This window comes from Pteropus alecto, unplaced genomic scaffold, assembly GCF_000325575.1.
Source record: "Pteropus alecto unplaced genomic scaffold, ASM32557v1 scaffold7, whole genome shotgun sequence".
NCBI classification, from domain to species: Eukaryota; Metazoa; Chordata; class Mammalia; order Chiroptera; family Pteropodidae; genus Pteropus; species Pteropus alecto.
Window position 1 is genome coordinate 44,506,384 of NW_006494614.1, and position 20,531 is coordinate 44,526,914.

General features: G+C 41.4%; 1 protein-coding gene across 1 annotated transcript in view; it reads right to left on the bottom strand.

Moving 5' to 3' along the window:
* Positions 1-2,036: 2,036 nt before the first annotated feature.
* The window catches only part of DNAH8 (dynein axonemal heavy chain 8), a 307,121-nt gene continuing 288,626 nt past the window's right edge, over positions 2,037-20,531 (bottom strand). Inside the window, exons 89-92 of the mRNA XM_006926591.3 lie at positions 16,589-16,741; positions 16,318-16,507; positions 5,706-5,827; positions 2,037-2,719 (exon numbers count right to left, since the gene is read on the bottom strand). Coding sequence (XP_006926653.1) covers positions 2,432-2,719; positions 5,706-5,827; positions 16,318-16,507; positions 16,589-16,741 — 753 coding nt within the window. The 3' untranslated portion in view covers positions 2,037-2,431. The remainder of the gene's footprint in view (positions 2,720-5,705; positions 5,828-16,317; positions 16,508-16,588; positions 16,742-20,531) is intronic.

Sequence of the window (20,531 nt, forward strand, 5' to 3'; positions counted from 1 at the left end):
GCTTGGTACCATCTATGGAAAGACCAAGACCCAACTGAAATGTTACCTTTTTTCAAGTTCATCCCTTGCCCTTGAGTTTCTATAACCATTCTTTTGTCGTCTACCCACGGCCCCGAGTCACACTCATGTTACAGGTGAGTCCCTTTTTTGTCTCAGGTCTCCTTGACAGCAGAGTGGAGCTCGTTCATGCAACCTCACCCACAAGACCAATCCCTTTTAGAAGATATTTCTTTAGATACCTCTCTTTCGTTCTTATTTTTATACAAAGACCAAACCGAAATAACATTTTAAATCTTGTTGTTCATTTTGCAGAGAACGAAATGAGGATAGATGGATCGATTCAGTGGAGGAAAAAAAAATTACTCTGCCTCTCCCCCACTTCAGTTGGCTTAACCATCTTATCTCCCGTTATTTGCTCTTTTATGCTCACCAGGTCTCCGTCACTCAAGTGCGGCAAACTATGTAATTAGCGAAGAGTAACAATTTTCCCGAGAAAATGCTTATGCGTTTATGGACGTTCGGCGGCGCAAAATGTCTAAGGAAACCATTTAATGGGCCCAGTGAAAGCAAGCAGAACTGGGCCCTAGCCATCTCTGCAAGACTAAGGATGGCTGAGAAGTACTCACTGTAAAAAGAAGACTATTTTGAAGCACTTCTTGGGTGTCAGGTCCTCACTCCCGGGGGGGCCTCTGCACGTATCTCCTCTGTGATGACACAGAGCAAAATAATCAGCTACAGTAAAAAATTTCCCAGAGATAGTCAGTGGCTTTCAACAGCCTGATCTATACCCTTGCTAGATTCACATCTTTTCTACCTCTTTCCCAATTTTCCATAAGATATTCGAGTTATTAGAGAATATTAAACCTAATTGTTATTCTCTAAAAATCTACCATGATGTCCAGGGGTTTAGATTATGCAGTTTGCCTTAAATTGTTTCAGCAACTGGACGGGAATATGAATAAAATGTGCGTTTTATTTTGGGACAAGCAGTTGGGTTTGCTATAATGTGTTTTACTTCCTCTGTGCCTACCCAGAGTGGCAGAGGGGGTCCAAATTCTAGCCTCAGTTCAGGAGAACGTTTCTTTCCAGAGAGTGCCATCTCTTCCTTTAGTGTGCCTGTTGCCAAGGGAAATACCAAAACACTTGGGCCAAGGGCTAGGTTACCTTATTTTTCAAACTGCCCTTGGAGAGCTCTGTGGCTTTAACATTGAATCAATATCAGGAGCACATCGGAGACCACTGCTATGATTTGCATTTCCTATGATATTTTTCTACTGTTTGAAAGTACACTAGATAATGGTGGCCTTCCCTCCAGACACCTCACCTGGGTTACTGCTTGGCCATTGTGTTTTGTTTATTATTGACATCTCTGATCAGGGTGACAGAAAGATGAGAGGGGAGCAAGACAACTTGAAACGCCTCCTTCCTTCAGAACGGACAAAGGGAATGATGCTTGCAAATTTAGCTGGGGGCAGGCAATCGGATTCTAGATGGGAAGATCAGTAGAGACACTTCTTCACTTTCTTTAAGCTGCATGAGCATTCAGTGCAGGACCCCATCTGTTTTGTTAAATCGACAATTTCCTTTAGCAGGAAATAAAGGTTCAAACCAAGTTTCAGACTAGCTACAGAGTAAGAAATAGCTTCACTTTTTAAAGACTTTGCTCTTTAAGGCATTCAGCATGTAACCTAATTTCACTTGATGGAGTTTGTTTTTCCTTTTCCATTTGCTGCCCAGAAATGTGTGCTTCATTATCTCCTGCAGAGAGTTGGGTTTGGGAGGGAAGAACTGGAGACTCAGAGCTTTCTGGGCCTCAAAAACATTTAAAAGAATAAAATAAAATAATGTTAAATAAAATTAAAATGAATGATAAGAGCAGTCATCCAAGTGGATTCTCTGCCTCAAATACTTTACACCACACAGCTATAGATCTTAGGGGTTCTGCCTGGAACTCTCCAGTTTTCATTTCACAAGCATAGAGAGAAGACCAAACTCAAATGAACAAGCAAACGGTTAACACATTTGCACAGACACGAACATGGGTAGATTTTATTGAAGGGAAAGTGGTTTTTGTTTGAAAGGAACGTTTGCATCTACTAGACTCCTACTAGATGCAACAGATGAATACTTTTAGATTTTTTGAAGTTCGAACCTTCCATATTGTTCTGACAGAAAGATAAGAATTTATCTAAAAAATAATTATAATGGAATATGATTGCCTAAAATAAAAAACATTGCTTTAGAATTGTCTTTTTTGAACACTGATATGAGGGTAAACACACACACATGCGCACGATTATAGAATATTACCTTTTTAATTTAGAAAGAGTAATCAAGTGATTACCAGGGTCAAAAGACACACATCTTTGAGTCTCTCAATGTCACTGGCCATTAACATGGCTCCTGGTGCCCCCAGCCAGTGGAAATGAATTTACTTGATGTCACACAAAAGGGCCACTCCTCTCAGGATCCAGTGATCTGGGGACAAGACTGTGCGCAAATACACCACGGTGATGAAGGTCAAGTCAGTTCGCCGCGGCTTCTTGTAAACAGGACACACGTACAGCTTGGGGTCCTTGGGCGCAGTGGAATTAATGGCGAAGATGTGCAGCACAGGCAGCTGCATGAAGAGCACCTTGGGGGTGGATTCTGTGAGCTTCCCATTCCGTCTGTCCCAGGCTGCTCCATCCATGTAGAGCCCATAAATATACACACCTTCCTAGAACAGCCAAGCAGAAGGTAATAATTTTTTTTAAAAATCAGGTGCTGTGAGATGGGCATCCATTACTGTAATAAAGGTTGTCAGTATGGAAAGAAAACATACACCAGTCTTAAGATGCTAAAAAAGACAAAAACACTGCTGGGCACACTGCATTAGTGAAATAGTGAGCCCAGTTCTCCCCTGTGGACTATCTTGAGGTGATGAGCGCTGAAGAAATGTTCCTATTATTGATTATTTGAGCGTGGGGGTGGCCTGCCTGGGACAACAGATTTGCCGGCAGTGCCAAATCACCTCTGCAGGAAGCTAAAAGTCTCCCACACGGCCTGGTCTGAGTTCGTGCAGGGCGGGAGCATGGAACAGGATTTGGAGCTGGGTGCCACGTGGTATGTCTGCCTGCGCTGGCTAAGCCAACCTATAACTCTAACCTCATCTCTGTCATAGGATGAAGTGAGGTGTGTGCTTCCTGGCCTGGTGAGCAAGAGAGTCAGACTCCCCCCGCCCCCATCCCAGAGGCTGGACATGGTAGATTGAGAGTGAATATGATGGGCAGGAAGGGGAGAGTTGGTTGAGCATTGACTGACCATTGCCCCGTGTCTTTCTCTCTCTCTCACACAATAAGACCTGCCCCGGAGGTCTTCATCATTATATCGGGAGACAACACACACACACACACACACACACACACACACACACACACATTTAAAAAGACATGAATGTAACACCAGCACACACTCGTTAGAGGGGTTTCCTGGTGAAAAGCACTGGGGCTGATGGCAGTGCTTTCTGAAGTGAAAGCCCACTATGGGCTGTGGTGTCCTGGGCCTTTGCAGGGAGTATGGCCTTGAAGGGTGGGCTGCATTTGGAAAGACAGAGGAGAGAGAGGGTGGATATCCCAGGTAGGAGCAGTACTACAAGTAAGCCAGGTTGGTGGGAAAGCCCACCCTGAATTTTATTCAGAAGAGGGTGAAAAAAATGGTGAAAAATAAGTTAGGGCTTGAGCAGGGAAGTCTAGATGCCAAGCTGAAGAGTATGAACTTGATCTTGGCAGGCAGAGGGGAGCCACAGAACATACATGCAGTAAGACAAGAGAGGCTAAAGGGAATCACGGGAGAGATTACAATAATCACATAAGCTTATAAAATATATTTATGTAGAAGGTGGTGACCATTTTTTCATTTCCAGTAAGGACTGAGAGATAAGGGGAAGCAAATGTAGATTATAATAAAAGAGAGGGAGATTAGTTGCAAAGTGTTTTCTAACAGGTTGAGGACTGTATGTTTTGAACCAAAAACTGAGGTATATGATATGACAATAAAACCGCAGGCAATCCCAGAAAATCAGGACATATGATCACCATCATTAGTTCCTGGATGACAATTACTACATGAACAATACAGCCACTTAGGTACCACCTGACAGTAAATTGCATCCCTTCTAGACTCCTGTCCTCAGAATTTTATAAAGTCATAGTTAGAAGGTATAGTGGATTGAATAGTGTCACCCTAAAATTCATGTCCTCCTAGAACCTTAGAACATGACTCTTTGGAAACAGGGTCATTGCAGAGGTAATTAGTTGAAGTCATACTGGACTAGGCTGGGACCAAATTCCGATCTGGCCACTGTTTTTCCAAGAAGAGGAAAGGACACACAGAGATACGCACAGGGAGAATGCCATGTGACAATGGAAGCAGAGATTGGAGTGATGCACCCACAAGTCAGAAAATGCCAAGGACTGCTGGCAACCACCAGAAGCTAGGAAGGGCGGGGAACAGATTCTCCCTCAGAGACCCCAGAAGGAACCAACTCTGCCAATACCTCCATTTCGGACTTCTGGCCTCCTGAACGGCAAGAGAATAAACTATTGTTGTAAGCCACCCAGTCTGTGATACTTCGTTACAACAGCCTCAGGAAACTAACACAGATCATGGCACCCAGAAATGGGGTGTTGTTGTAACAGATACCTAAGAATGTGGAAGTGACTTTGGAATTGCATAATGGGAAGAAGATGAAAGAATTTTGAGGCACGTGATTTTTAGAAAGCCTAGATTATTGGCGGAAATACAGAGATTGATTCTGGCGAGATCTCAGACGGAAGTAAGGACCATGCTGCTGGAAACTGGAGGAAAGGTGATCTTTGTTATAAAGTGGCGGAAAGGGCCGGAACTCGGAAATCATGTGGTTCATTCCCTTACTTGACAATTGAGGGAATGAAAGTCTGAGAACTAGAAGAAGGGACTAAGATTTATTGAGTGTGTATGTGGGGTCCGGCACCAAGCCTAAATGATCCCATTTAATTCTCGCAACCACCTTCAATATAAGGAATATAGTCAATAATATTGTAATAACTATATGTAGTGTCCGATGGGTACTATATTTATCAGGGCGATCACTTTGTAAATTATATAAATGTCTAATCACTACACCTGAAACTAATATATTGTATGCCAACTGTAACAAAAAAATTTTTTTAAATTATTTTTTAAAAAGTTAAAGAATTTGCCCGAGTTCATAAAGCAGGTAAGTGTCCAAACAGTGGCTCCCACTGGTGTCTGCTCATCTCGAGCAACCCCGCTTCCCCATCGCGGCCAGGGTCCTACAGCTATCAAGACACGCAGCTAGAACTGGTTCCAGCACTCAGGACTGCTACTCCTGTTAGTCTCTAATGGTCCCCTCGACGCTCATCCATTCTGTGAGTAGCCCACAGCAGGAGCTGGAGATGTGTGGAAAATCCTTTTTAGCAAATATGAGCGTAATTTGTAATTATAAAGAAATGCAGCCTGGGGAGTTCCCAGTGCTAGTCATTAATTCCCACTCCAACAAATGGAGGAGGCTTTGACTCTGAGGTCTTCCGGTTACCACTGAGGAAACCATGGCTGCAAAGCCAGTGGGCTGAACTGAGGCACTCATAGGTCAGCTTGAAGGAGAACTTGAACTTTCAGCCCCTGCTTCCGCACTGTCCCTACCATTGCCCAGTGGTGCCTACCGTAGGGGGTGATGTGATCTCCTCCTTGGTCTGCCGCAGAACTTCATTGTGGATGGTCACCGAGTCCAGGGCCCAGCCTTTGTGGGCCCGGGTCACTTCTTGCCTCATTGCAGTGAGGAAGCCTTAAAAAAAAAAAAGAAAGAAATTATTTCACTTTAGAAATAAGAAGGGATCGGTGCTACTTCTTTTTTGCTTATCAACCTCCAAAGGCATGCCCATCTGAGAGGAGTTGAGTTGAGATCAAACCCCAGAGGGGACATTTCTTTCAGTGTTTTGTTTCTATGGGGACCTGCAATGAGCTAAATATTTCTCATCAGCTGCCAGCAGGAAAGCAGCATCCTCTCTGCCTCAGACAGAGCCTTGGTTTGAAATTCTCCTAGGATTTCAACCACTCAAGTCCTATAAGGGTTGTAACCCAGTCTTAGCTCATAGCCTCTATGTGAAGATACGATATCTAGGAATAAGACTGGAATGATAAAATATTCTGAGAACAGCATTCCAATTAAAAATGGAATCAAACTGTTATCAAGCTTCTATTTGGTATAATAGAACAATTTCATTTAGTCTAAGGAAATAAGGGATGATGCCAAAATAGAAAACCCGACTTTCAATTTGATCAAACAAAGCAATCAAACCGGAAAGGAAAGCTGCACGGTTTAATATGCATAATACAGTTATTTTAAGACAATACATGGTTCCGCATATCGTGGCCTTTCTTTAAACTTAATGTTTGCAAATCATGCCATTAAATTCAACAAGAGAAGCCTTTCTTGGAGGGTAGCATTTGATATTAGAAACTATACCCTAAACTTCAAAATGGACTTCAAAATCTTAGGAAAATTTATCTGTGACTTAAACATTACATTTAGGCCTCCACATTAAGATTGAACATCATGCCATGTCGAGTTACAAGGCATAACTATGGGTGCCGAGTTAATATCCTTTGGAATTGGAAGGAAAGAATAGGCCTCTCCTGGCTTAGTGAGAAGGTCAATCTTTCCCATTGCCAAGACCCCCCCACCCCCTGGTTATTAGACGCTTGGGGAGGCATTCATCCATTAATTCATTCATTTGTTAAATCTCTTGGGAGTGGCTACCATGTGCCAGGAACTACTCCAGGTAGGATGACCACAAAGAGGAAGGGGCCATCCGCGGACCTGGCATTCAAAGAGCTCAGTCTAGAGGGAATGTGGAGGAAGGCAGGAAGTATAAAACACAATGTCAGCATAAAGAAAGATGTGAACAAAGTGAATTACTCAAGAATTGAGAAAATGAAATTGAAGGTGATGCTTGGAAGATATGTAGGAGTTTTCCAGATGGGACAGTTTCTGTTGGAGGAGTAGTGTGTGCGAAGGCATGGAGGTCTAGGCTAAAGGTGAGGCAGTAATGGAGTTTAGAACAAAGAGAGGTGGGATTTTTCAGCGTCAGAATTTGGACTTGACTTTGTGGATGGTGGGAAGCCACTGAATATTTGAAGTATGCAAATGATTTGGTTCTATTTGCATCTTATAAGGTTTACCACAGAGCTCACCAAAACAGGATTTCGGTGCTAAAGGAGAGTCCTTGAATTAATCCACATGAGAAGTTGGACAATCAACCAGAGCAGATGATTGAAGGACTTTTATGGATGCTTCTTATAAAGCTACAGTTTCTTAAAACCAAGAGTGCCTAGTAGGAAAGGATGATTTTGTGATATAAAAATTTAACTGCAGGAAACAAAGTAGAAGTTTGCCTGGCAGCAGTTGCTGGTCAGTGCCCATCCTTATTCTATGCGTGGGGTCTCTCAAGATGATTCGATCAGCGTGTGATTATGTGGACTTCCATTTTAAATACTGGAGACCCCATACTTTATTAGTAAAATAAACATTTAGTGTGTTTGCCAGTAAATGGTATATATGACCACAACAATAAAATCCAATTCTTCCCTCTATGTCACTTTATGAAAATGTCATTTTTGTCATTCAACATTAAGCATGCGTCCACGTGGGGTATTAGACACTGCATATCCAAGTATAGTACTTAGTATTAAACTGACCCTATTTTATGATATTTTAAAATTTACCACCGATCTATGAGTCTACAATGGCATAACGCACAGGACATGAATTCTGGTCTTAACCATCCATCTGCACAAGTTAAATAATTGAAAATTTCTATAACATTTTAAATTCCAACTAAATCGCAAATTTAACCTCACTCCATGTGGCACTCAGCACAATGCCATAGGTGCCAGGTGAAGAATGAACAGGACTCTTTTTTTATGTAACATACTTCTGACAAAGTCTTCAGTCATTGTCAGAGAGCTCTGAAAATCTCTAGTGCAATTAAGGAGAGACCCTCTCCTATCTTCTACCTCCTGGGGAATACATGTGAGGTTATCTAGCTGACTTCAACAATAAGCCTCCTAATATTTAGGAAGCACTTTTAGTGTGCCAGTTGACGGAATCTAGAATACACAGTACCTTGAACTATTAAGAAAGGAAAATGTTAAATAAATGTATTCGAGGCCTGAGAATGGAGGGGAGGGAACTATTCCATGGGTGATTGATTCCCACTCAGAAACATGGAGAAGATACATATTTTTTTTTTTCAAGTCTTGAAAGTTTTGATTTGGCTTTTTGATCAAAAGTGGATTCCCTGAATTGTTCATTTTTGAATTTAAAAAATGAATGACCGTCTTTCCCATGGACTGGTAGCAAGTCTAGTGGAATCAAAATCTGTGTTTTCTGAAGTCTGTATAATAGAGACTATTGATGTTTTTTTAATAAAAGCTTGAAAAGCAGTACGTTTTGTCTTGACACCAATTTAGTTTTAGTAATTCTTAAACCAAATTTCAATCATCAGTGAGGGAAAAGTGATTCATACATTCACATGTCTGACTCTGAAGTAAGAAGTAAAAAGCTGGGGGAAGTCTTCAATAATAATAATCTATTCTTCCCAAGAGTTAACCACCCACATAAAAATAAGTGATTTGACTATTGAAACAACTGAGTTACACGTAGTCTAAGTGAGACACTTTAAAAAAATGTTTTCCCTTCGAGCTCATAAAGCATAATGATTTTTTAAAACACTTGTCAAGCTTGTTCTTTAAAAAAAAAATTCATCTTTAAGCTAAGAGTATACTTTGGAAACTCAGGTCGAAAGTAACACTTGTTATGTCTTAATTCCTATAACAGCAGTAACCCAACATTTCAGCAAACTAATTACTACAGTTTGACTCACACAATCAGCTGGCATAAAGAAAGCTGTAGAGTGTTTCAAGTATCATTTCAAACAAGGTCTTCGAGAAAACGAAAGAAATAACTAATCAGGAAGATTGTTCTCGATTTTATAAGGAGTTGGTTGGTCCTCTGTAATGATGGTTCTATAGGCAACACCTTTGTTTTCCTTTAATAAATGAACCGATCCTTATGTAATGGGTCTTAGGTTGTGCAGTATTTCCTGTCTTATCAGTTACTAAGCCTCCCAGTACTGTCTTTGAAAATGAAGAGAAATGATGTTCCTGCTACAAGTTTATGACAGGCAGTCTTTCTCTCAAATGAGAAGCAAATAGAGTTCATTGCAAGTTAAACAAAAGGTCAGAAATCATTAAACAAAGATGGGGTTGATCCACCCAGTTGAATAAAAATGCACTGGGCATCTTTCCTGATGCTTTGCTAGATGCTGTAAGGCAGGGATCTCGAAATTGATTAAACATTAAAAATACCTGGGCAGACTTTAAGACTCCTGATTCCCAGGCCACAGCCCAGATCAATAAAACCACAGTCTCTAGAGGTGGGACCCAGGCACTGTTTCAAGGCAGAATTGTTTCAAACTTTAACGTTCATAGGTATCACCTGGGGATGGAGCTCTTATTACAATGCGGGTTCCGATTGGGTAGGTGAGTCACGGGTGGGGCCTGAGATTCTGCGTTTTAATCAAACTCCCAGGTGATGCCATTGCTGCTGCTGCTGCTGCTGCTGCTGCTGCACCACATAACTGGGCAGCAGAATCTAATGCCAAGGTTCTGCACACATTACAATGGCCAAGAGAGCTTTTAAGAAAATTAACTATACAGACTCCAGAGCCCTCCTTCCCAGAGGTTCTGCTGTCATTGGTCTGAGGCCCCAGGCATTAGCATGTATTTAAAGCTTCTGTGCAGGTAGAGCTGAGAATCATGCTCTGTAAAAAGAGATGCCATTGACGGGTTACTGACCCACATTTGTTTTAAGAACAAATTTGGCAAGTGGGAAGAGAAATGCCTCATGACACCAGCAAAATATTAGGAAGGCTGTCGGTAGTACTAGCTGACTCTTTCCAGGGTCCCCTGAGATGCATGTGTTCTCTGAAAATGTCATTAATCCAGGACACAGTTGGCTCCAGCAAAACTAGAGTTTAAGTGGGAGGGCTGAGGCTAATTCTCTTGGCCAGGTTGGGATCAGCTGAGCCCACCGAGTCTCACACGCCAAACTGTAGTTTCCCGTACTGCTCTGTCTTCTCTGTGTGCTACTTTATGCTTCCTTCCCCTCGACCCAACCTTGCACTTCTCCCCTCCCTCCCAAACCTTTCCACTGTGTCCCCTGGAGTGGTTCTGTGGTGAACAAGCTCTTCAGTATTTTCTACCTCTTCACAGAACCTCTCTCCCTCTTCTTGCTTTAGAGGCCAGCTCAACTCTGAAGACACTGCCCTTCCCTACTGTTCATCCATCCTTTATGAGAATGTCCACTGCCTTGAGAACATGCCCCACTCCTCACTGTTCCTGCCAAATGCCCATTTACACCTATGCACAGAGCAGGTTGTCATCATCAGGGTTTCTTCGGTATCCCACCCAGCATCTTGACCCCTCAGTACCCTGACCTCATCATTTCTGAAGACCTAACCCTATCCTTTTTCTTCACTTCCTTTCCTACTTAGCTCAGACCCATTCTTTCTATTACTTGCCTAGAAAGAATAGAATTACTTTCTATTACTCTCTCTCTCTCTCTCTCTCTCTCTCTCTCTCTCTCCCCCCTCCAACCCCTCTCTCCTGGCTCCTTCCCCCTTCTAACCAGTATTTGAATAGACTCGGGCTCCTCCTGTCATTAAAAAAATTTTTTTTCTTCGTACAACTAATCCTCCAATTTGCTTCTCTTCCAAGCCAAATTCCTTGAGAGGATTATCCATGTTGTCCACACTCATACTCTGTCTCCCTCCATTTCCTGGTCTCTCACTCACTCATCCTGAAATCTGACTCCTCTACCTCCCCACCCACTCCCCTGAGACTTCTCTTGCCAACAGTCTCTTGCTAAAGCCATCTGATCATTTTTGGCCCTATCTTACCTGACCTCTGGACGTATCTGTCATTATTTCCTACTCTCCCCTCTTGTCTTCCATGACACTATATTCTCCTGGTTTCTTTATTCCAAGCTGTTTGGGCATGAGGGGACCATTCACAAGAGTTCAGTGATCTGGATAATGGTGATACATAAGCAAATAGAGCAAAATCCTGATCAGGCTAGTTTGGGAGGAAAATGACCAGATGACAGCACTGGTGAAGTCCAGAGGAGGATGGGATAGTCTACACTGGCACATGGAAGTAAAGAATCAGAATGTTACAGTGGGACTTTAGATGAGTCAGTCACAGGCAGAGATGACTAGCTGCATCTATGAGAATGGCTGAGGTTATCGAAGAAGGGCTAGGGCCAATGGCAGAACTTGACTAAGCCCACAAAGGTATGAGAAGCAGCCCTCTGTGAGGTGGGAGGAGAATGCACATGAGCTGAGGTATGAAAGAGCTTCCAGAATTGGCACCCTAGTATCGTCAAGGGAAATGAAGTTGGCAGGAAGGTCACCAGACTCAGTGACCTTGGAGCGAGCATTTACAGTATAATGATGGAGGCTGGCCAGACGACAAGGAACTAGGTCATTGGTGAGGAAGGTAACCGTGTGCAGAGACTAGAATCACGAAGGATGTGGCTGTGACTAAAGCCAACATATCAAGTCCCTGCACACACAGATGCAAGGACGGTGGATTGTCATTCACTCTGGATATATTTCTGAGATGTCCACAGTCCTATTGTTCTGAGACTTGGGGACAGGCAGGTGAATGCTATCACTCAGATTGAGGTCCACTCACTTGGATCCCCTCAGACCTTGGGGGCGGCTCTGGTTTGGCCAAAGGTAGCTGCAGGGCATGCTTAGAACTGTGATCCCCCAGCCCCTTCAATCTTTAAGCTCTATTAACCTTTTGGTGCACTTTTCCACCCAACCAACCTCAGGCTTTTATAACTATCTTCAAGACAAGCATTCAGAAATTGCTGCTAGCTGATGACGCTGCCCTGAAAAAAACACGCAGCCAAGAGGTTGTAGATGATTTTTACAGTAATAAAAGATAACAAGACAAAAATTATCCATCTTCTTGCTTCAGCAAAATGCTATGTAACTGAAAATCATGATATGTATTAGTGAATAATAAGTTGTCACTGATATCTGCCACAACAGATTGGTGTGGCCTGTCAAACGCTGAGAAGAAAAATAAAAAGAAAACAGGAAAACTAGTGTAGTTTGGCATCCAAATGGCATCAAGCTCCAGACTGAGTTAAACATTTGGAAAGTAATGACACTGCGTGGTCAATCTAATCCAGAGGTGTGAGACCTGAAGAGCACGTTCAACCTCCGCTTCCATTTCATTAACAGCACTTGTGAGTCATACCTAACGGCAAATGGCAGAGCGTGGCTATCAATTAAGAGGTTCTGAAAGGTCGTCAATGCCCTGGCTTGAAGTCAGACTTTTTACAACTCATAGTCTTTGAGATTAAACACATCCCCACACAGACACAGATACACACACACATGCACACACACACACAAACCATTATGTAAATCACGTGTACATGATGCTCTGAAAATACATACCTGCAAGAAAAAGAGACTAAAGAAATCCTTTGAGAACCCAAGAAGCACAATCTTAAACAATATGTGAAAATGTACCAATGACTGCTGGGAAAATCAGGTGGAGCACACAGGGTCTCCTGGGCCTGAGTAACCGCTGGGAGGCAAATCCATGCTTTGCCAAGAGCTGCTCCATTGAACATTATGGGGTCATGAGTCCAGAGAGCTTGACCATTTTAATAATCGAATCTAACCTCCACACGCTTGAACTCATCAATTGCTTCAGACGAGATTGTGAAGAGGCTGAAAATACCAGATTAGCTCCATTGTGGATGAGTCAGTCTCTTCAAATATGAACGACAAAATATCAGGCCACCATAATACAACCAAGCAGCACCGCAAATAGCATGAGCTCAGACATGGAACAAACAAGGCCTGACACTTGTCCAAGCAGCAGCATGGACCTCAAAGTCACTTAGCTCTGAGGAGCAACCAGCAGAGGCATGACAGGAGACACACATCAGACAGTATCAGAGAGACATTACACTCTAAGAACACTAAATAAATGGTGTTCTTTCTAGAACATTTCAAATATTTATAGTCTCGGTGCTTCTGACTATTCATTTTAGTGACACGACTGTGGCCTCCTTGCAAATCACATTCATTATGTTTTACTTAAATGTGTGCTTTTTAAAATAGAATAAACATTTACTTAAACGTTTTGAGCCAAAGAAAGAAATCATTTCTTCAAAGGGGACTAGGTTAGAAGACAAACCCAGGAGATACATTCATGTTGAGAAATCAGTTATTGAATGTCAGATAGTTGCCAGAGAGGCTCTCAAGTTGAAAGGACTTTATCTGCTCGCACACTGCTCGTGAACATGCATGGAGTGGCTGTAATCTTTATGTTTTCCAGATTTGGCCAGGCGATATGGAATGGAAAGTAGTTTGTCTCTGATGTCAAGAGAAGGAAAAGGAAGCACAGAAGCGATTAGTATGCAGGGAAAGTGGGCTCCACGGTTCTACACTACAAAAGAAAACAATCATAGATTAAGGTATGTATCTATGTGCTTGTGTGTAAAGGATGGAATGTTTGGATAAGTCCGAGGCTTTCCAAGACACGGAGCACCATGAGGTGAGGAAACAAACTTTAACCTGAAACTAGAAATGAAGAAAAGAGAAAGGATTAGGATTATTAACAAGTATAGACAGGTTAAAAAAAAAAACAAACTGAAGTGGACACCTTCACTCGTATTTAGGTATTGTTCTGGCTGGCAACGTTTCTTAATGGTAACAATTAAAGGTTAGTTCATACTAATACTTTGCTATTTTAAGTCACATTTTTAATGAAAGAAAATCACAGAAAGAGATTATATGATTTAGTTGTGTCTATAGAAAGCCAGGACGAACCAAGCCCATTCCCTTGGTTTCTGAATATTGAAAATACACTTAACAACCTCACAGTTTTTAAAATCACTGATCCTTGCCCCTCTCCCAAACTCCAAGTCTTCTAACACACCTCCCCACCTGGATGGATGTCCCACCAGCACTAGCTGACAAATGCACTCACTGTTCCTGCCTTTCCTCCCAACCGGTCTTTCCTGCACTGCTCCCTCCCTGTCTTGTACAATGACTTCGGCCGGAGCCATTGCCACTCCCTGCTCTCTCAAAGATTCCCCCATGTAATCATTTCACCAAACCTGTCCCCTCCTCTGCACCTGGTTAAGGTCCCAGGCTCTCTCCCATGGACTTGGTAAGAGTCTCCTTGTCCTGGGTCCATGTTCCAGTCTATCCTCTACTTTCTCCAGGGATGAACTTCTGATTGTTGGTGACTTCCTGTTGCCTTTATCGTGCAGCCCAAACTCCCCTGGAAGACTTCATGCTCCAGCCTCACTCCCCATCACCCCTGCTCTTGCTTCCGGAGCTCTGGCCACCCTGTCTCCTTTCTTTGTCTTTGCTCAGGCCTTGTCTTTGCTCAAACCACTGCCTAGAATGGACTTCACTTGCATACCTGCCTCTGCAAACCCTACTCGCTGTTTCCCGTAGGAAGCTCTTCTGAAGCACTGCCTTGGCAGAATTCAGCTCAGTGTCCACTGTACTAGTGTGGCACTTAGTTCTTGCACAGTGGTGGAGGCAGGGAGACATTTATCACATTACATTATAGTTGCTGATGCGTCTGTCTCACCAATCAGATTACAGCCTCCTTTAGGGTAGGAATCAGGTCTCAAATCTCTCTCTACTGAAGCTCTGAGGCAGAGGGGTTGGTAAATGGAAGGTAGTTAAACAATCCTAATTAAGTTGAGTGCTATTTCTGCAGGCTCCTAAGCCAGGAATCACCTGGTGACAACCTACTGAAATTGAGAGCTGGTAAGGAGGAAAGAGACTCATAAGTAGACATGCGAAATCTGAAAACCATAATAAAAGCCATTCCTCCTCAAATTCAATAGAAATTCTGGGAGAAAAATAGACAAGTGAAACTTGGGAGCTGTCCTTCACAAACCTAAGGTATATTGACATAATAATATTTTACATTTAATTTGGTAGGCTCATAAAAACTACATGGTTAGTGTTTTAAATTTAGAAAATGTTAAGGCCCTTGAAGTGGATGAATACATGTACGCAGAAGACAATTAAAAATGTATACTTGTAATGTATACTATTTACTGAAATATTACTCCTACAAAGAAAAGTGTACAAATCATAAGTATACAACTCAATGCATTTTCACCAAGGGAATACAGCCATGTAACCAATATCCAGATCAAGAAACAGAACATTTCCAGACCCCCAGCAGCCCCCTCGTGCCCTTTTGCAATCACTACACTCCTCCTCAAGGGTAACCATGATCTTGCCTTTTAGTATCACAGATCTGTTTTGCCTGTTTCTTCTTTGAATAAATGGAACCATAGAGTAGACATATATGATACATACATTACAATGTATACAGTATACATATATTACAATGTGTTCTGATTCTTTCTTCACTTAGCATTATTTTATGAGATTCAGCCAGATTGTGGCGAGTAGCAATAATACATCCTAAATCTGCAAGTGTGAATGCTCCTTAAATTGTATTACTAGTGGAGCTATGTGGTGCTGAATTGTAAGGAATCCGCTATCTCTTCATTCTGAACAGGGATTACCAGAAATAAAACTATCTATATTGTAGTAAGATAAAAAGTTGTCGTATTTCTGAACTTTTTGAACTCTATGGCATACAGTCAGTAACTTATTCAGTAACTATTTCTAGAACGAAGAAATAAATGCAGCAGAATCGTAAAGCACTTTTTCGAGGGAAAAAAAGACTGAGGGTTGGGGGTAGACAAAATTCCGGAAGTTCACTGAACGAAATTTTAGCCAAATTTTTGAAATCAGTCTGATTTTATGAACTCTGAGAATAATTTCGCATATTTTGAGGCTTCGTTTTTGTCATTTCCATAAACATTTAAAAACTAAGTGTTGAGTGAAACTTTTTTACCATTTCACATGTCCCAACCACAGACTAATGGCTTGCTGAAGTGGGTGAGAAAAAAATGAAGGTTAGGCTACTATAATGTAGAAGCAATATGTTAGAAAGAATTTCTATTGAATCTGTAAAACAAATATGAAAGGATTATCTTGGTCCCCAACCTTTGAAAGCATCTGTCCAGCACTCAGCAGGCTGTACCTCTATATTGTTTTATATAAGATACATTTATCACACAGTGTTACTATATGACCACCCATATCTTCCAAGTTTGCCCACTCTCCTATGAGCACATACCTTGGGGATTAAAGAAACCAGTCATCCAGAACACATTGGGCCTCCCTTCAAATATCCAAGTAGAAAACTGAGCATTTCTTTCCAAAAGTTCAGTAAACCAGAAGCCCAATGTGGATGAATCCCAGGACACTCTTTTCCAGATCTGAGGTATGCGAGCATCATACATGTTGTCTAGGGCATCTCTCAAGTTCTGAAAAAGATAAAGTTAAAATATGAGAAGAAGAAAAATCCACAAAAGAGGGACATGACTACTAAGATAATAACAGCTCACCTCGCTCATGATGATAGTTCCTTCAATGGCCAGTTTTAGATCACTCAGGCTACTGCGAAGTATTGAGATGACTTTCTGCATCCTGTCAATTTCTTGTCTAAGAAATATGTTCATTGAATTAAGATGTCCCATCTTCATCAAACGAGCTTTCACCTAAAACACAGTATATAATACAATGGAGATTTTTAAAAAATCATCTTTCATTTGTCTTCCAATGACCTCTCTCCTTTCTGCTCTTTTTCTTTCTCTGGATATATCTCCACCAGCCCAAATGAACTTTAAAATACCTCTTATAGAATCAAACTTGCCATTAAATTCCTCATTTTCTGGGATTCAAAAACTACTGTTCAACTAAAATGATTTTTATTTCCTACTGATTATACTTAGTTGATAATTGGAAATGTACTTTAAAAAGCTGAAATAAAATCGTACCTTCTTTTCCCTCTCAAATGATTAAGTACTAAGTGTCAGTTAAGTATTCTTTTGCAATTTAACCATTATAAGAGTACAGTTTGGAATACTTTTTTTCATAATGCTTACAGAGTCCTGATTAGAAATGTCACAGAAAGTTAATACAACCATGACCTTTATAGAACAGTTACCAATAAATACGATTAGCTGCAGTTTTCTAAGATCACTGTTGCCTTGGCTAGGGTGACTAGAGTGAGGCTTTCCTAGTCTAACCAATGGAAATATTTGACTTTGTAGGATAGTCATTAAGCACCTGTCATTTGTTCCTTTCAGTATATCATTTATTGACCATTTTGAAGAGATCAATATAAAAGCCTCTGGCTATGGGAACAATAAAATCCAACAATTACTGGAAAATAAGCCAATACATATACGCATTTCAATTTAGTGACATATGCCCAAGAAAAGATTAACTATGAATACTGGCAAGAACTCATAAAGAGATGTGAACTTTCTGCCGGCTAAAATCACAGAGTTGCCAGAACAGAAGGGGTAACGACAAACACATGGAGAGGGAGAGAGTTTAGAGTGATGTTCCAAACCAAAGAATCACCACAGAGCCCATAAGCTGTGGGATTCTCTTCTGGAGATGCCCACTGCCCCTTCTTGAGTCACAGAATGTTAAAGATGGATGGCGTGCTTCAGAGTCAAATGGACCACCCTCTTCGTTTTATAGAACAGGTTCTCTGGCATGGCTCAGAAGTTCCTGATTCAGCAATGGATACCTCTGCTTTATGGCAGCTGTGAAGCACTTTTAGTAAGCGAGGGATGAAGAAGGATGTACAAACTTAAGGGGAAGCAGTGATGTAAAACTGAACAACCTGCATGGGACTACCTGTGCAAGGAGAACAAGTAATATTGACATCCCAGTCAAACACGCCAATAGAGGTCTTTAATCCTATCCACCACAGCAACCTTTTGGTATTCTCCTAAATTCCTGGTTCTAGAACTTACAGTTTTGCAGGCTCCACTACCCCATTCTCCTCTTGAGCTCTTCAGCCTCCAGTGGCTAAATAGTATACATGTATCACCCTCTTTAAATCGTGACTACTCTGTGGGAATTCACAATTGAGGAAAAGGGAAATTATGGAAATGCTTTTGCAACCCCCACAAGTGGGAAATGAAGTCCAGGTATTGGCTACAATGTCAAATCAATGGCCCAGATACGTTTTCATATGCTAGCAGCCTCAAAAGAACAGGCTTGCCCAACTTAGGGTTTTAAAAGAGAAACTTCACTTGCATAGAGACATGCTTAGGAAAAATTTAGACTCTAGAAAATCTGATTTTAAGACTGAATTTATTTTGAATATGATTGCTGTTCCAGCCTAAAATAGTCTTTTTATTAATAAAAGATTTGCTTTGGTCTCCTGTAGGATTTTCATTATGTTTCTGGGACCAGGTAGTAATGTGGCTTCTACAGTAACATGGCTCCATGTTAACTACAGAAGACGAAAGTATAATTACATTCCAATTTACAAAATTCACTTTACTGCCACATTTCTTCTATAAAATATAGGACACCAAAATGTAAGTGATTTTGAAAGAGGAAGCAATTTTAGATGTCTCTTAGAATGAACTCCCTCGCATACAGCAATGCACTTAGTGACAACCCTCACAGTCAGTTTCTGCTAAGATATTGCCAGAATAGAGTTCTTGGTGAAGTGGCCCCAACCAACCCTTGACAGCTCAAATTCTCCGAAGGTCTTGAAAGCCTCCTCTGGTAACATCAACCTATATTGTAACCCAGGGTAAATTTTGTCTCGCTTTCGCATGCCAGTTTTTAAAATCTTTGAAGGCAGGTATTATGCCTCCTCTGTCTTCTGAAGATTACTTACAATGAACCATTGAAAGTTTGTACGTAAAATATTTACCCATTTAAAAAATATCTTCTCGAGGAGTGATGTCAGAAACATGGTGGAGTGAGAGATGTCCCTGGATCTCTCCCCTTGAAACGACAATAAGCAGAACACCTGAAACTCAACAAAAAACACCCAAAGTGCACACCAGCACGTCTGAGCATGGGATCTGCACATAAGAGCTACCGCAGGTCAGAACCCTGGGTGTTGGGCAGTGGACTGGGAGAAATAAAGAAGCTGCCTCTCGCGGCTGCTGGAGCTCTCTGCAGGAGGATGGGGAGGGGAGCAGATGTGGCGACTTCTCTGAACAGCCCTGCCTGGGAGTTCTGTGAGCTCCACGTGGCTGGCGGCAGTTCCCAGTCATCAGGGTAGAAAGAAGAGAAGTGGGATGGCAGAGAAATAACAGTTCATTTTTACCAGCCACAGTTGCAAAATCGAGGCTGAGCCACAGCCCCCATCCCCCAACCCAGAGGGACACTCCCCTCATACCCTCCAAGACAGAACGCCACGGAGCCCCAGGGGAATCTCAGCAAACACTACAGAAACTGTCGCTAACACTGACAAGAACTGAGACTGAGGGTAGTGAGCATGATTAAACATCTATAAGAAAAAAAGACATTATTAAGACTTCATATAAAGCAGGGATCCAAGAGGCTTAGATGCCACCTACTGGAAAGAAAAGAAAAACACTTTCTTTACAACAGGCTAGGGACCATTATATAATAAATCTTCTTCCTGGAAAAAAAAGTCAGAATACACTTTCATTAATGCCCAGGCAGAGAAATAGTCCATTACACACCATGAACAACCAAGGTGACAAGGCATCTCAGAAAGGAGAAAAATCTCCAGAAAATAAGCTTACAGAAATAGAAATATGTGACCTAAATGATGGAGAATTCAGGATGGTACTTCTGAAAAAACTCAATGAAATCCAAAACGAATCATAGCAACAATTTCAGGAACTGAAAAAACAACTAGATGAGCAGAATAAGTTCTTTAGCAAGGAGACTGAAACTCTCAAAAAACAAAAAACAAAAAACAAAAAAACAAAAAACAGACTTTCTGGAGATAAAGAACACATAGCAAGAGTTGAAAAGTGAAATAACAATCTTGGGAAATAGAGTCAACCAAATGGAGAAAATCAGTGATATCGAAGACAGAAATCTAGAAATAAATCAGAAGGAAGAAGAAAGAAACTGAAGAATGAATAATGAAAGAAAAATTCAAGAACTAGCTGATACCATCAGGAGAGGAAACATAAGAATAACGGGCATTATCGAAGGTGAGGAAAAGGAGCAGGGACTAGAAAGCATTTTCAGACAAATAGTTGACGAGAATTTCCCAAATCTAAGGAATGAGCTGGAGCTTGAAATTCAAGAACTCAACAGAACACCCAATTATCTCAACCCAAAAAGGCCTTGACCAAGACACACTGTATTAAAATTATCAAAAATCAACAACAAAGACAGAATTCTCAGGACAGCCAGGGAAAATAAGATGGTAACCTATGAAGAAAAACCAATTAGATTATCGTCGGACTTCTCAGCACAAACCTTATGAGCCAGAAAGGAGTGGAATCAAATATTCAAACTATTAAATGAAAGGAACTTCTAGCC